Source organism: Lampetra fluviatilis, chromosome 57 (genome assembly GCF_964198595.1).
Source record: "Lampetra fluviatilis chromosome 57, kcLamFluv1.1, whole genome shotgun sequence".
NCBI lineage: Eukaryota > Metazoa > Chordata > Hyperoartia > Petromyzontiformes > Petromyzontidae > Lampetra > Lampetra fluviatilis.
The window spans coordinates 1684280-1701292 of NC_136331.1; the positions used below are offsets into that span (position 1 = coordinate 1684280).

Genomic DNA, 17013 nt, shown 5'->3' on the forward strand with positions numbered 1-17013 from the left:
CAGATTAAAACTATAAACTATATTTTTATTTTGCAAAGTAAAGGCCCCACTGAGCTATATATGTAGCTCCTCTTCTTTCAGAAGCGGCCTGGCCCATCACGAATGATAGCTCGACGAAGTGGCCCATCGTCACGGGGATCTTCACAGCAGCCAAACCACTTGAACGCGTGACGTCGATTCTTAATGTGGAGGGAAAAATCGGAGGACTTGGAGAAAAATCCACGCGGCCACATAGAGAGCAATCCCCAAATATACAGCAGCAGGCGTCAGGGACGGGATCGAACCCACGACCTCCTGTAGACCAGGCGAGGTAGTTAACATCTCCTAGCCACCATGATGATGATGAGAGAGAGACACGCAAACTCCAAATATACAGCAGCAGGCGTCAGGGTCTGGATCGAACCCACGACCTCCTGTAGACCAGGCGAGGTAGTTAACATCTCCTAGCCACCGTGGCACCCCTTGGAAGAACACGGTTCCTGGACCACCTCAGCGAAAGGTCACCACTCTCTCTGGACAAGACGAAGAGGTTTAGCGCTCCCTGTGATCTACGTGAGCAAAGCCGCCGGGTGAAACGGTACGCGACGCCGCGCATCCGAGGTGGGAGAAGACACCTTCGTTTATTTCACTTTTTACTTTGAGACTCAACATTGCCGTACGTATATCCCCCTCCCCCCGACCTCCCTGCTTTGACCCACGGGCAGGTGGAGGGCGATCGCACCGACGCGGCTTCAACTCTGCGACGTGCGCTCGCCTCGTAGCGCCGCCTTGCCCGGAATGATGTCCCGGATGTTTCGTGCTCCATTCTCCACGCGGAACTTTCTGCGGGTGGCTTGAGATAAGCTCAACAGAAGATTCCCGGGTGCGTAGGGGGCGGGGGGGGGGGGCGCGAAACGTCGGGACAATGTGCCGAATGACATGGCGGCACGATCCGAAAGACACATCGGAGAGACCCGTTATGCTGTACACCCATATTCTACAGACGTGTGTGCTGTAGGTGTCTGTGCTGTAGGTGTCTGTGCTGTAGGTCTCTGTGCTGTAGGTCTCTGTGCTGTAGGTCTCTGTGCTGTAGGTGTCTGTGCTGTAGGTGTCTGTGCTGTAGGTCTCTGCGCTGTAGGTGTCTGCGCTGTAGGTGTCTGCGCTGTAGGTGTCTGTGCTGTAGCTCTCTGCGCTGTAGGTGTCTGCGCTGTAGGTCTCTGCGCTGTAGGTGTCTGTGCTGTAGCTCTCTGCGCTGTAGGTGTCTGTGCTGTAGGTGTCTGTGCTGTAGGTCTCTGCGCTGTAGGTGTCTGCGCTGTAGGTGTCTGTGCTGTAGGTGTCTGTGCTGTAGCTCTCTGCGCTGTAGGTGTCTGCGCTGTAGGTCTCTGCGCTGTAGGTGTCTGTGCTGTAGGTCTCTGTGCTGTAGGTGTCTGCGCTGTAGGTCTCTGTGCTGTAGGTGTCTGTGCTGTAGGTGTCTGTGCTGTAGCTCTCTGCGCTGTAGGTGTCTGCGCTGTAGGTCTCTGCGCTGTAGGTGTCTGTGCTGTAGGTCTCTGCGCTGTAGGTGTCTGCGCTGTAGGTGTCTGCGCTGTAGGTGTCTGTGCTGTAGGTCTCTGTGCTGTAGGTGTCTGTGCTGTAGGTGTCTGCGCTGTAGGTGTCTGCGCTGTAGGTGTCTGCGCTGTAGGTGTCTGCGCTGTAGGTGTCTGCGCTGTAGGTCTCTGCGCTGTAGGTGTCTGTGCTGTAGGTGTCTGCGCTGTAGGTCTCTGCGCTGTAGGTGTCTGCGCTGTAGGTGTCTGTGCTGTAGGTGTCTGTGCTGTAGGTGTCTGCGCTGTAGGTCTCTGCGCTGTAGGTCTCTGCGCTGTAGGTGTCTGTGCTGTAGGTGTCTGTGCTGTAGGTGTCTGCGCTGTAGGTCTCTGCGCTGTAGGTGTCTGCGCTGTAGGTGTCTGCGCTGTAGGTGTCTGTGCTGTAGGTGTCTGCGCTGTAGGTGTCTGCGCTGTAGGTGTCTGCGCTGTAGGTGTCTGTGCTGTAGGTGTCTGTGCTGTAGGTGTCTGCGCTGTAGCTCTCTGCGCTGTAGGTGTCTGCGCTGTAGGTGTCTGCGCTGTAGGTGTCTGTGCTGTAGGTCTCTGCGCTGTAGGTGTCTGCGCTGTAGGTCTCTGCGCTGTAGGTGTCTGTGCTGTAGGTGTCTGCGCTGTAGGTGTCTGTGCTGTAGGTGTCTGTGCTGTAGGTCTCTGCGCTGTAGGTGTCTGCGCTGTAGGTGTCTGCGCTGTAGGTGTCTGTGCTGTAGGTGTCTGCGCTGTAGGTGTCTGCGCTGTAGGTGTCTGCGCTGTAGGTGTCTGCGCTGTAGGTCTCTGCGCTGTAGGTGTCTGTGCTGTAGGTGTCTGTGCTGTAGGTCTCTGTGCTGTAGGTGTCTGTGCTGTAGGTGTCTGCGCTGTAGGTGTCTGCGCTGTAGGTGTCTGTGCTGTAGGTGTCTGCGCTGTAGGTCTCTGTGCTGTAGGTGTCTGTGCTGTAGGTGTCTGCGCTGTAGGTGTCTGCGCTGTAGGTGTCTGTGCTGTAGGTCTCTGTGCTGTAGGTCTCTGCGCTGTAGGTCTCTGTGCTGTAGGTCTCTGTGCTGTAGGTCTCTGCGCTGTAGGTCTCTGTGCTGTAGGTCTCTGTGCTGTAGGTCTCTGTGCTGTAGGTCTCTGTTCTGTAGGTCTCTGTGCTGTAGGTCTCTGTGCTGTAGGTCTCTGTGCTGTAGGTCTCTGCGCTGTAGGTCTCTGTGCTGTAGGTCTCTGTGCTGTAGGTCTCTGTGCTGTAGGTCTCTGTGCTGTAGGTCTCTGCGCTGTAGGTCTCTGTGCTGTAGGTCTCTGTGCTGTAGGTCTCTGTGCTGTAGGTGTCTGTGCTGTAGGTGTCTGTGCTGTAGGTCTCTGTGCTGTAGGTCTCTGTGCTGTAGGTCTCTGTTCTGTAGGTCTCTGCGCTGTAGGTGTCTGTGTTGTAGGTCTCTGTGCTGTAGGTGTCTGTGCTGTAGGTCTCTGTGCTGTAGGTGTCTGTGCTGTAGGTGTCTGCGCTGTAGGTCACGGCGCTGCAGGTGTCTGTGCTGTAGGTGTCTGTGCTGTAGGTGTCTGTGCTGTAGGTCTCTGTGCTGTAGGTCACGGCGCTGCAGGTGTCTGCGCTGTAGGTCACGGCGCTGTAGGTCTCTGTGCTGTAGGTGTCTGCGCTGTAGGTCCCTGCGCTGTAGGTCTCTGCGCTGTAGGTCTCTGTGCTGTAGGTCACGGCACTGCAGGTGTCTGCGCTGTAGCCCGGGCTGCCAGGGCGACTCGCATGAGCAGCGTGCCGCTGGGCGCCAGGCCGAGGCTGTCCAGCGAGGCCGCGGCGTCGTCGCAGACGCGCGGAGGGAAGCCGGCGAGCAGCTCGTAGCCTGGAGACCGCCCCAGCCTGGAGCTGGCGGACACAGCACGGGTCAGGTGACGGACACAGAACGGGTCACGTGACGAACATAGCACGGGTCACGTGACGAACATAGCATGGATACCTGTGCGTGTCCAGGTAAGCGCGTAGGTGAGTAACGGTGTGTGCCTGTGAGAGTCCAGGTAAGCACGTAGGTGAGTGATGGTGTGCGTGTGAACCTGTGAGAGTCCAGGTAAGCCTGTAGGTGAGTGATGGTGTGTGTGTGTGTACCTGTGAGAGTCCATGTGAGCATGTAGGTGAGTGACGGTGTTTGTGTACCTGTGAGAGTCCAGGTAAGCCCGTAGGTGAGTGATGGTGTGGGTGGCCTCCATCCGGAGGAGGTAGCGCTCCTCTCCGCTCTCCGACCTCACTCTCAGGGTCGCGATGCGGCCAAACTCCAACCCCCCCACTCCCTCCCGCTCAGCCCTGCACGGAAGCGCACAGAGTCACATCACAATCACAACACACCACGTCACAACACAATCACAACACACAGAGTCACACCACGTCACACCGCGTCACAACACACAGAGTCACACCACGTCACACCGCGTCACAACACACCGCGTCACACCGCGTCACTCCGCGTCACAACACACCACAACACACAGTCACACCACGTCGTTATTATAACAACGCATAATGACGAGGGGTAGTGTTAGGGGTAATGGTAGTGGTTGGAATAGTTATAGGAGTTGGGGTAGTGGTAGGGGTTCGGGTAGTGATCGGGGTAGGAGTTGGGGTAGGGGTTGGGGTAGTGGTAGGGGTATTGGTAGTGGTAGGGGTAGGGGTTGGGGTAGGCGTGGTCGTAGCTGGGGCGTGATGGGCTAGGGGTGAAGAGATGGGTGACAATGATGAAGGTCGTCGTCATGGTGATCATAGTGACGACAACGACGATGACGATGACAACGACGATGGTGACGACGCCGCCGCTGTCTCGCCTGTCCACGCTGGTCTCCACCGTGATGAGTCCTCTGGTGCGAGTCCCCGGATCGTCGTCACCCTGTGAGTGAGACCAGCAGAGTGAGACCAGCACGAAGCTTCAGGTCTTCTCGGCCACGGTCATTCCCTCCCTTCTCTACGCTTGCGAAGCGTGGACCCCCCTAATGGAGCATCTTCGCCGGTTAGAAACATTTAGGCTGGCCTGCCTACGATCCATCCTGGGTTTAACCAGGCTGGATTGTGTGAGGAGCTCACAAATTCTTGAAAGATCTGGGCAAAGTCCCATCGGTGAGCTCATCCAGCAGGCAAGGCTGCGTTGGCTGGGTCATGTAGCCCGCATGCCCAGCCACCGCATGCCTAAACAGATTTTGTTTGGCCGGATCGAGGGGGCTAAACGGGCGCGGCACGGGCTAGAGAAGAGATGGAGTGATGTGGTACAGGAGGACGTGGAGCTGAGTGGACTTGCCGATGACTGGTACCAGCGGTGTCAAGATCGGCCTCAGTGGAGGAGGCTCGTGAAGGACGCTACTGGGGAGTTGGAGGCAGTCGCCCTCCAACAACAACGAAGGGGGGAGGAGCGACGCTCACAACAACGAGTGGAGCGCCGGGTGGCATTAGCACAGCAAGTTGGCACAAGTAGGGGGCACAGGTGGTGCATCAGCCAGTCATCTCAGTCAGTCGACCCGTGGCACCTGGGTCTGCCCCGTGACTTCCTGCCAGCGGGCGTTCGACACTTCACGTGGCCTCAACGTGCACATTACCTGGCACAAGCGTCGTGGTGACGTCACCGCCACTTAGTGGCGAATGGCAGTTGTTGTTATGTATCTGTACATATCTATGTGTCTGGATGATCTTTACGTCTGTATGTATCGTATGTATCTATGTGTCTATATGTATTAATGTATATCTATGTGGCTATACATCTATATGTATCTATGTGTATCTATGTATCTGTATGTATCTATGTGTCTTTATGTATCTGTGCATCTGTATGTATCTATGCGTCTGTATGTATCTCTATGTATCTATGTGTCTGTATGTATGTGTATCTATGTATCTGTATGTATCTATCGTGGGGAGACGTAGCGTAGCGGTTCGCGTGCTGCGCGATGAACCTGCCTACCCGAGTTCGATTCCAGCTCACAGCCACCAGCACCGGTGACGATTCTCTGCACCGGTCGTGGTGGGGTTTGTTGCTGGGCACCCACCCCCTCGTGTGCCGTGCGGGCCTTCATCGGTGCAATTCGCTAACAGCACTTGCCCCAACAGTCTGTTGAGGCTATATGGGGGATCTTTATATGTTGTGTGTGTAGCGCAGCGGTTAGGGCACTTCGCTATGAACCCAGTATCTCGAATTCGATTCCCGCACACGGCCAACACCAGTGACGATTATCTGAACCGGTCCTGGGCTTCCCCTAGGTCGACTCAGCCTCAAATGAGTACCTGGTGTAGCGGTGCGTAAACATCGCCACTGGGGAGACAAAGGCGTCCGGGCGTGGTGGTGTTGGCCACCCGCCCCCTCAACATGTGGTGCCGTGCCGGCCTTCATCGGTGCAATTCGCGAACAGCACTTGCCCCAACAGTGTGTTGAGGCTATACGGGGGAGGGGGGTATCTTTGTCTTTGTGTGCGTGTCTCTGTCGATACACACCATGAGCAGGCTCCGTACAGACGCACGGACGGACACGACGCTGCCTCGCTTGATGACGCACGCGGGAAGCTTGCTGACGAACTCCTCCACGCTCACACCACCCTCTTCTCACGAAACACAGAGACAGAGATCACCCGTGTACAGCCTTGACGGACTGTTGGGGCAAGTGTGTGAATGGGTGCGTGTTCGCTGCGTGGTGTGTAGGTAGTGCTCGCTAACGGCACTTTCCCCAACAGTCTGTTTAGGCTATACGGAGGATCGTTGTCTTGTGTAGGTGTGCGTGCACAAACGTGTGTGTGTGTGGGGAGCGATACTGCAGCGGTTAGCGCGCTGCGCTATGAACCCGGCGACACAAGTTCGATTCCCGCTCACGGCCAACACCAGTGACGATTATCTGAACCGGTCCCGGGCCTCCCCTAGGTCGACTCAGCCTCAAATGAGTACCTGGTGCAGTGTGTAAAACATTGCCACTAGGGAGACAAAGGCGGTCGGGCGTGGTGCTGGCCACCCACCCCCTCGTGTACCATTCCGGCCTTCATAGGTGCGCGCTAACAGCACTTGCCCAAACAGTCTGTTAAAGGCTATACGGGGGTTCTTTGTTCTTTGTGTGTGTGGGTTAGCGGCAAAACAACCCCCTACCTCCTCGTTGGTGCCGGACGGTAACGCTGTGATGAGCAGCAGTGCCATGGGGGGAGGGAAAATTTAGATTGGCCATTCCCCTCATGGCGATTGTAGCCACCACAGCGGCCAAAGGGGGCTCTGGACGGGTGCGAGGGGCTGGTAACCCCTCCACCTTCAATCCAAGTACCACTAAACCACGGAATAAAAATCTAACTAAGCCTGTGCCGGAGGCCCCGGTGGACAGGCATCCATGACGTCTCCTGGCCAAAGCCCATTTGGCGGAGCCAGGAGACTGAATCTTTACCCTCGGGGTTCCTCCAGAAATAGAAAAAAGCCACTGTGGGTGGCCACGTGGAATGGTCGAAGGCTCACTGCGGATGAGAGGCTGCCACTCCTCTGTCGGGAGCTGGACCGGTACCGCCTGGATCTCTGTGGTATTAAGGAGGTCCAGTGGACCGGCTCTGGCTGCTGCGACCATGAGGGGTGGACAGTCCTCTACTTGAGGCAGGAGACTGCCAAACAACAGGGTGTGGCTCTTCTTATGAACAAAATAATGAAGGGGGCGTGGGAGCATGGCGGTGAGGTGTGGGAAGCTGTAATCCCCAGGCTACTTTGGGCTCGTCTTCCCATCAACCAGAGGTGAGGAGTGGTGGTCGTGGTTACTTATGCCCCAACCGAAGACGAACATCCGTGGAGGGATGCAGGCAAGACCGATGAGTCAAATGCCTTCTATCACCTCGGGATAGAGTAATCCTGTTGGGTGACTTTAATGCCCGAGTTGGTCATGATGCTGGCACCTGGTCTGGAGTGATTGGAAGGCATGGGCCAGATCAGCTCAATAACAACTAGATTTTTGTGCAGCCCATGGGCTTGTAATTACCAACACGTTGTTCCGGCATCGGCACATCCACACAACATCATGAATGCATACTGGGTCCTAACAAGAACATCTGCTGGACTATATAGTAACAGAACAGCGGATACGGGACCATATCCTTGACACCAGGACCCACCGTGGAGCTGATTTGCCCACTGACCATCGACTTGTCATCTGCAAGATCTGCCTGCCATTCTTCCACTCTGGTGGTGGGTGTACACCCAGGACCCCATTCAAACCCATAGTGGCCTGGTCTCTGCTATATTATGAAAGTTGCAAGCGAGAATTTCATCATCGCTTGTGGCTGGGGTTGGCATCGTTCCCCACTCCTCATGAAGTCGAGGGTAAATGGGCGAGGTTTAGGACTGTGACTCGTGCAGCTACAATGGCTGCTTTGGGTACGCGGTCCAGACCTCCCCAGAGACCCTGGCTGACAGAGGAGGTGTTCAGGCTGGCTGACAAAAAGCGACAGGCCCACTCTAAGCATCCCACATCAGAACATGAGGATGCTTACCGCAGCCTTCGCTCGGAGGTTCGAAGAGCCGTGAGGTGCTGCAAGGATGGGTGGTGGTCGTGGGTTGCTGAGGAGATGGAATCTGTCTCAGTGGCCCATGATCACAAATCGCTCCTTAATTCGATCAAAAACATAACTTCCAGCACCACACCTATTACCATCATTAGGGGAAAGAATGGTGATCCAATCTCCGACCCCCAGGAACAGGTTAGCAGATTTGCTGAGCATTTCTGTGAGGTCCTGGAGGAGGCTAAATCCCTCAGTCTGGAAAACATCTTGGAGCAAAGTGGGGATGATGACCCTGCTGAGGCTGCGGTGCCTCAATATTGGAAGAAGTCACCCCCTGTGAGTGGCTGGCTGAGGTGCCATCTGTTGAGGAAGTACTGAAGGTGATCCAGAATCTGAGGCCAGGAAAGGCACCGGGTATAGATGATCTCCCAAGCGAAATGCTGAGGGAGGGTGGCGTTTGTGCACAGACTGCCCTACATGACATCATAATAACAGTCTGGACCACTGGAAGGGTTCCGCAGGATTTCAAGGATGCCCTGGTGCTCCCCCTCTTTAAGAAGGGGGACCGCACAGACTGTAACAACTACAGGGGCATTTCACTCCTCAGTGTGCCGTGAAAGGTCCTGGTAAGGATTATTTAACATCACCTTGCCAGGCACGCTGAGGAGAGGCTTGCGGAGCCCCAATGTGGTTTCAGAAAAGGGCGGTCCTGCACAGATGCCATATTTTATGTCCGTCTGCTACAGCAGAGATGTAGGGAATTCCAACAAGACCTACATCTCTGCTTTATTGACCTGTTCAAGGCCTATGATACCATCAATAGGTCTTGGCTCTGGGTTGTTCTTCGTGCTTTCGGAGTCCCTGATTCTGCTCACGATCATTAAGGACCTTCATGATGGTGAGCAGGCCCGGGTAAAACTACATGGCTGAGAGTCGGAGCCATTCCCTGTTCACCTTGGGGTGCGACAGGGATGTCCTCTGGCTCCAACATTATTTAACATCTATTTCGACCACGTAGTTCATGAAGCCTTCGATTGCTGTATCAGAGGAATTTCCATCTGGTACAGATACAATGGGAGGCTGATCGATGCCTGTGTAGAGCCGTTGTGGCCGTTGTAGACGGCCTGATTTAGACTTGCCGCGGGTGGCAAACAAACACAATGGGCGTGGCTACGTCGGTACGCGGAGCAGGTGCTCGCAGCGACGTCCTCGCCGTACGCTGTGATCCCCCACAGCCCCTCCCCTCGGGGGGAGATGGCTATTTAAGGCGGTGAGCCGAAGGGCTCTGGGTCGAGTGTTAAGCTGTAACCAGTGAAGAAAGAAGACCAGCTAGACCGGCCCTGGAACTCCCTGGGATCGCTGTCCTTTTAAGGACCGACCAGGCAAGCCAGCGGCGTGGCCCCCAGAGCCCAGAACCGACGCTCTTCTAAGAGCGGGCTCTGGGTATTCGGGGTGCCGTAACCTAGGGTAAGCTAGCTGTGAGCTAGGCTGTTGTGTTCCGTAGCTAGACGGGTGAAGGGGCCGATACCCCTTCAGTTACTGTAAGCTTCCGAGTTACGTGCTGGTGTTAATAAATAAGCGTGTGCCTCCAACTACGTGTCAAGTCTCCCTGAAACCATACTACACCTGGATGCGGTGAAGGGATGGCTCCCTATTGATCAACCATGTTATGTATGCTGATGATCTGGTAATTGCTGCTCACTCAGAGGAGGAGTTGGAAGCGCTGCTGCTGAACCTGAAGCTTGCCACTAAGAGGTGGGGCCTTACAATCAGCCCCACCAAAACTAAGCAACTGCCTGGGTATTTTGTACCATTGGACACTCCACCCCCACAACTCCCAATTGGTGATGGGGCAGTAGTGAAGAGAGTGGAGAGTTTGCCATACCTGGGCAGTGCGCTTATGACTGGCTCCAGTTTAATAGCAGAGGTCTCACTCCGAATCAGTCGAGCGGCAATATATTTTCATCGGTTGCGTAACGCTGTGTGGAAGCTATCTGGTCTATCACTCCGCCCGAAGCTTCAGGCTTTCTCGGCCACAGTCATTCCATCCCTTCTCTACGTTTGCGAAACGTGGACCCCCCAAATGGAGCATCTTCGCCGGTGAGAAACATTTACGCTGGCCTGCCTACGATCCATCCTGGGTTTAACCAGGCTGGATTGTGTGAGGAGCTCACAAATCCTTGAAAGATCTGGACAGTCCTATCGGTGAGCTCCTCCAGCAGGCAAGGCTGCATTGGCTGGGTCATGTAGCCCGCATGCCCAGTCACCGCATGCCTAAACAGCTTATATTCAGCTGGATAGAGGGGGCTAAAAGGGCACGGCATGGCCTAAAGAAGAGATGGAGTGATTTGATACAAGAGGATGTGGAGCTGATTGGACTTGCCGATGATGGTACCAGCGGTATCAAGATCGCCCTCTGGGGAGGAGGCTCATGAAGGACGCTCCTGGGCAGTTGGAGGCAGTCACCCTCCAGCAACAACGGAGGGGGGAGGAGCGACGCTCACAACGAGCGGAACGCCGGGTGGCTAAAGCACAGCAAGTTATCACTGTAGGGGGCACAGGTGGTGCATCAGCCAGTCATCTCAGTCAGTCGACCTGTGGCATCTGGGTTTGCCCTGTGACTTCCTGCCAGCGGGCGTTCGACACTTCACGTGGCCTCAACATGCACATAGCCTGGCACAAGCATCGTGGTGACGTCACCGCCACTTAGTGGCGAATGGCGGTTGTTGTTGTTGTGTGTAAGTGGTAGTGTAGTGGGGAGCGGTAGTGTAGCGGTTCGCCCACTGCGCTACGAACCCGGCAACCCGAGTTGGATTCCCGCTGATGCTCAACACCCAGTGACGATTATCTGAACCGGTCCTGGGCCTCCCCTAGGTACTCAAACGAGTACCTAGTGCGGTGTGTAAAAATCATCGCCACTGGGGAGACAAAAGCGGCCGGACTTGGTGCCAACCATCCACCCCCTTGTGTGCTGTGCTGGCCTTCACGGGTGCTACTCGCTAACAGCACTTGCCCCAACGATCTGTTACAGGCTAAACGGGGAATGAGTGTGTGTCCGTGTGTGTGTCCGTGTGTGTGTCTGCGCACCAGCCGTTGCTCGCCCACTCCGCTCGCTCCGCTCCTCGGCGTGCGGCTCCACGAGTCGCGACGTCTCCACCCCGCCACCGCCTCCTCCTCCTCGTCCCCCCCCCAGCGTCTCCCCGTGGCCAGGGAAGTCGTCTCCGAGCCGGCGCTCGTGGAACACCTCGCCCCGCCGGTCCGTCACCTGCCCGCCGGCGCCCACGGGAGCCAATAATCAATTCCAGTTGTTGGCTCGGAAGCGGCCGCGGCTGCTGCTCCGCTCGCCACGGTGGCCAGGAGATGCCGACCAACGGAGCTGTTCTCCCGTAACGCGGCGGCAGTGGCTAAACTAAACTATACACTCACAATAAAGGTTTGTGGGTTAGATCGCGTAAAGTATAAATGCGTCGTAACCCTCCAGCCAGGAAAAGTTCGTCATGTAAGCAAATTGTTTACTACTTCGGCCCACCGGTGTGTGAATAATATTGGTCGCGAAAGCCCCTACTACGTGTTAAACTAAACTATGTTTTATTTTACCAGTTAAAGCCCACCTGAGCTGCATAGCTCTTTTTTCAGAAGCGACCTGCCGATCACGAATGGTAGCTCAAAGAAGGGGCTGACCATCACTTGGAAATGTATTGCAGCCAAATAACTGTGAACGCGTGATGTTGATTCTAAATGTGGAGGGAAAAACCGGAGGGCCGGGAGAAAAATGCACACGAACACAGGGAGAGAGAGAGAGGCACGCAAACTTCAAATACACAGCAGCAGGCGTCAGGGTCGGGATCAAACCCACGACCTCCTGTGTACCAGGTGAGGTAGTTAACATCTCCTAGCCACCATGACGCCACGTGATAAATCATTTATATTGTAGGGTAAGGCACGGCCCGCGAAGACGCGCGAGATGCGTACGCAGGGCCCAAAGAAGACTGAGGGAAAGCTGTGGGTAGCGTCTAGAAGCATCCAGCAGCATCCCAATGTCTTGTTGTGATGCTAGGTAGCATCCAGCAGCATCCAGCAGCATCCCAATGTCTTTGTTGTGACGCTAGGTAGCATCCAGCAGCATCCCAATGCCTTGTTGTGACGCTAGGTAGCATCTAGAAGAATCCAGCAGCATGCCAATGCCTTTGTTGTGAAGCTAGATAGCGTCTAGAAGAATCCAGCAGCATCCCAATGCCTTTGTTGTGATGCTATGGATTTCTCTCCGGGCTCCTCCAGTTATTCCCTCCACATTTAGAATCAACGTCACGCGTTCAGAGTTGTTTGGCTGTGATGAATGTCCACGTGGTGATGATGATGATGAGCCACTTCGTTGAGCGATCATTCGTGGCCAAGTCGCTTCTGAAAAAGAGCCTCACAGCTCAGCAGGCCTTGCCTGGTCAAAGTAAAAAAATGTTTTAAGTTTGTTGAGTTTTAGCTCGTTAGTTAGTTGAGTTTTAGCTCGTTAGTTAGTTGAGTTTTAGCTCGTTAGTTAGATGAGTTTTAGCGAGTTAGTTAGATGAGTTTTAGCGAGTTAGTTAGATGAGTTTTAGCTCGTTAGTTAGTTGAGTTTTAGCTAGCTAGTTAGTTGAGTTTTAACTCGTTAGTTGAGTTTTAGCTCGTTAGTTAGTTGAATTTTAGCTCGTTAGTTAGTTGAGTTTTAGCTCGTTAGTTAATTGAGTTTTAGCTCGTTAGTTAGTTGAGTTTTAGCTCGTTAATTTAATTTTAGCTCATTAGTTAGATGAGTTGTAGCTCGTTAGTTAGATTAGTTTTAGCGAGTTAGTTAGATAAGTTTTAGCTCGTTAGTTAGTTGAGTTTTAGCTAGCTAGTTAGTTGAGTTTTATCTCGTTAGTTAGTTGAGTTTTAGCTCGTTAGTTAGTTGCGTTTTAGCTCGTTAGTTAGTTGAGTTTTAGCTCGTTAATTTAATTTTAGCTCATTAGTTAGATGAGTTGTAGCTCGTTAGTTAGATTAGTTTTAGCGAGTTAGTTAGATAAGTTTTAGCTCGTTAGTTAGTTGAGTTTTAGCTAGCTAGTTAGTTGAGTTTTATCTCGTTAGTTAGTTGAGTTTTAGCTCGTTAGTTAGTTGCGTTTTAGCTCAATAGTTATATGAGTTTTAGCGAGTTAGTTAGATGAGTTTTAGCGAGTTAGTTAGATGAGTTTTAGCGAGTTAGTTAGATGAGTTTTAGCTAGCTAGTTAGTTGAGTTTTAGCTAGCTAGTTAGTTGAGTTTTATCTCAGTTAGTTGAGTTTTAGCTCGTTAGTTAGTTGAGTTTTAGCTCAATAGTTAGATGAGTTTTAGCGAGTTAGTTAGATGAGTTTTAGCGAGTTAGTTAGTTGAGTTTTAGCGAGTTAGTTAGTTGAGTTTTAGCGAGTTAGTTGAGTTTTAGCGAGTTAGTTAGATGAGTTTGAGTGAGTTAGTTAGTTGAGTTTTAGCTCGTTAGTTAGATGAGTTTAAGCTCGTTAGTTTAGTTTTAGCTCGTTAGTTAGTTGAGTTTTAGCGAGTTAGTTAGTTTAGTTTTAGCTCGTTAGTTAGATGAGTTTAAGCTCGTTAGTTTAGTTTTAGCGAGTTAGTTAGTTGAGTTTTAGCGAGTTAGTTAGTTGAGTTTTAGCTCGTTAGTTAGTTGAGTTTTAGCGAGTTAGTTGAGTTTTAGCTCAATAGTTATATGAGTTTTAGCGAGTTAGTTAGTTGAGTTTTAGCGAGTTAGTTAGATGAGTTTTAGCTCGTTAGTTAGATGAGTTTTAGCGAGTGAGTGAGTTGAGTTTTAGCTCGTTAGTTAGTTGAGTTTTAGCTCGTTAGTTAGTTGAGTTTTAGCTCGTTAGTTAATTGAATTCTAGCTCGTTAGTTAGTTGAGTTTTAGCTCGTTAATTTAATTTTAGCTCATTAGTTAGATGAGTTGTAGCTCGTTAGTTAGATTAGTTTTAGCGAGTTAGTTAGATGAGTTTTAGCTCGTTAGTTAGTTGAGTTTTAGCTAGCTAGTTAGTTGAGTTTTAGCGAGTTAGTTAGTTGAGTTTTAGCGAGTTAGTTAGATGAGTTTTAGCTAGCTAGTTAGTTGAGTTTTATCTCAGTTAGTTGAGTTTTAGCGAGTTAGTTAGATGAGTTTTAGCTAGCTAGTTAGTTGAGTTTTAGCTAGCTAGTTAGTTGAGTTTTATCTCGTTAGTTAGTTGAGTTTTAGCTCGTTAGTTAGTTGAGTTTTAGCTCGTTAGTTAGTTGAGTTTTAGCTCAATAGTTAGATGAGTTTTAGCGAGTTAGTTAGATGAGTTTTAGCGAGTTAGTTAATTGAGTTTTAGCGAGTTAGTTAGTTGAGTTTTAGCGAGTTAGTTAGATGAGTTTGAGTGAGTTAGTTAGTTGAGTTTTAGCTCGTTAGTTAGATGAGTTTAAGCTCGTTAGTTTAGTTTTAGCTCGTTAGTTAGATGAGTTTAAGCTCGTTAGTTAGTTGAGTTTTAGCTCGTTAGTTAGTTGAGTTTTAGCTCAATAGTTAGATGAGTTTTAGCGAGTTAGTTAGATGAGTTTTAGCGAGTTAGTTAGTTGAGTTTTAGCGAGTTAGTTAGTTGAGTTTTAGCGAGTTAGTTAGATGAGTTTGAGTGAGTTAGTTAGTTGAGTTTTAGCTCGTTAGTTAGATGAGTTTAAGCTCGTTAGTTTAGTTTTAGCTCGTTAGTTAGATGAGTTTAAGCTCGTTAGTTTAGTTTTAGCGAGTTAGTTAGTTGAGTTTTAGCGAGTTAGTTAGTTGAGTTTTAGCGAGTTAGTTAGATGAGTTTTAGCGAGTTAGTTAGATGAGTTTTAGCGAGTTAGTTAGTTGAGTTTTAGCGAGTTAGTTAGATGAGTTTTAGCGAGTTAGTTAGTTGAGTTTTAGCGAGTTAGTTAGATGAGTTTTAGCGAGTTAGTTTGTTGAGTTTTAGCGAGTTAGTTAGATGAGTTTTAGCGAGTGAGTGAGTTGAGTTTTAGCGAGTTAGTTAGATGAGTTTTAGCGAGTTAGTTAGATGAGTTTTAGCGAGTTAGTTAGTTTAGTTTTAGCTCGTTAGTTAGATGAGTTTAAGCTCGTTAGTTTAGTTTTAGCGAGTTAGTTAGTTGAGTTTTAGCGAGTTAGTTAGTTGAGTTTTAGCGAGTTAGTTAGATGAGTTTTAGCGAGTTAGTTAGATGAGTTTTAGCGAGTTAGTTAGTTGAGTTTTAGCGAGTTAGTTAGATGAGTTTTAGCGAGTTAGTTAGTTGAGTTTTAGCGAGTTAGTTAGATGAGTTTTAGCGAGTTAGTTAGTTGAGTTTTAGCTCGTTAGTTAGATGAGTTTTAGCGAGTGAGTGAGTTGAGTTTTAGCGAGTTAGTTAGATGAGTTTTAGCGAGTTAGTTAGATGAGTTTTAGCGAGTTAGTTAGATGAGTTTTAGCTCGTTAGTTAGTTGAGTTTTAGCGAGTTAGTTAGATGAGTTTTAGCGAGTGAGTGAGTTGAGTTTTAGCGAGTTAGTTAGTTGAGTTTTAGCGAGTTAGTTAGATGAGTTTTAGCGAGTTAGTTAGATGAGTTTTAGCGAGTTAGTTAGTTGAGTTGTAGCTCGTTAGTTAGATGAGTTTTAGCTCGTTAGTTAGTTGAGTTTTAGCTCGTTACTTGAGTTTTAGCTCGTTAGTTGAGTTTTAGCGAGTTAGTTAGATGAGTTTTAGCTCGTTAGTTAGATGAGTTTTAGCTCATTAGTTAGTTGAGTTTTAGCGAGTGAGTGAGTTGAGTTTTAGCTAGCTAGTTAGTTGAGTTTTAGCTCGTTAGTTAGATGAGTTTTAGCGAGTTAGTTTGATGAGTTTTAGCTCGTTAGTTAGATGAGTTTTAGCTCGTTAGTTAGTTGAGTTGTAGCTCGTTAGTTAGATGAGTTTTAGCGAGTTAGTTAGATGAGTTCTAGCGAGTTAGTTTGATGAGTTTTAGCGAGTTAGTTACATGAGTTTTAGCTCGTTAGTTAGATGAGTTTTAGCGAGTTAGTTTGATGAGTTTTAGCGAGTTAGTTAGATGAGTTTTAGCTCGTTAGTTAGATGAGTTTTAGCGAGTGAGTTAGATGAGTCATAGCTCGTTAGTTAGATGAGTTTTAGCGAGTGAGTGAGTTGAGTTTTAGCTCGTTAGTTAGACGAGTTTTAGCGAGTGAGTGAGTTGAGTTTTAGCTCGTTAGTTAGATGAGTTTTAGCGAGTTAGTTGAGTTTTAGCTCGTTAGTGAGATGAGTTTTAGCGAGTTAGTTGAGTTTTAGCTCGTTAGTGAGATGAGTTTTAGCTCGTTAGTTATATGAGTTTTAGCGAGTTAGTGAGTCGAGTTCCAGCACGGGGATGTTGGAGGGCACCTGGAAGGGGACGCCGTCCGGGTATCGACCTTGCAGCTCGGAGGGGAAGTATCCGTCCACGATGTCCTGCAGACACTCCTGAGACAAGACAAGCGCTCCGTCACGGGGAGGCTCACGGAGATACACAGAGACCCATAGACATATGTAATGCGAGCAAGGATTGAGGGGGGCGGAGTCTGGGTCACGTGAGGAGAGGGAGGAGTTAGGGTCACGTAGGGGAGAGGATATAGGGAGAGAACCGGAAGGGGATCGGGGAGTTGAGACGGAGTGAAACGGGAGGAGGCCACGCTGGGCAGTACGGGGAGGGTGGCGCGATCGCTGCGCGTGGGAAGACGTCGGCACCGTCAGCCATCGGTGTCAGGACGCAGAGGGCTAGCGGGCTGTGGAAGGCTAGCTGCAGAGCGGAGCAGCAGTGTGGCTGCAGAGCGGAGCAGCAGTGAGGCTGCAGGGCGGAGCAGCAGGGTGGCTGCAGAGCGGAGCAGCAGGGTGGCTGCAGGGCGGAGCAGCAGTGAGGCTGCAGAGCGGAGCAGCAGGGTGGCTGCAGGGCGGAGCAGCAGTGAGGCTGCAGAGCGGAGCAGCAGAGTGGCTGTGGAGTGATCGTCGGAGGAGACGCGGGCCTGAGCAAGGACGCCGTGTGAGCGAGATTCTACGAACCCAAATAAAGGA

At 50.9% G+C, this 17013-nt stretch overlaps 1 protein-coding gene across 1 annotated transcript in view; it reads right to left on the reverse strand.

Annotated features, from left to right (window-relative positions):
* Positions 1–3087: 3087 nt before the first annotated feature.
* The window catches only part of UBXN11 (UBX domain protein 11), a 56876-nt gene continuing 42950 nt past the window's right edge, over positions 3088–17013 (reverse strand). The window contains exons 9-14 of the mRNA XM_078880313.1: positions 16348–16425; positions 11097–11274; positions 5989–6092; positions 4338–4399; positions 3676–3822; positions 3088–3390 (exon numbers count right to left, since the gene is read on the reverse strand). Coding sequence (XP_078736439.1) covers positions 3219–3390; positions 3676–3822; positions 4338–4399; positions 5989–6092; positions 11097–11274; positions 16348–16425 — 741 coding nt within the window. The 3' untranslated portion in view covers positions 3088–3218. The remainder of the gene's footprint in view (positions 3391–3675; positions 3823–4337; positions 4400–5988; positions 6093–11096; positions 11275–16347; positions 16426–17013) is intronic.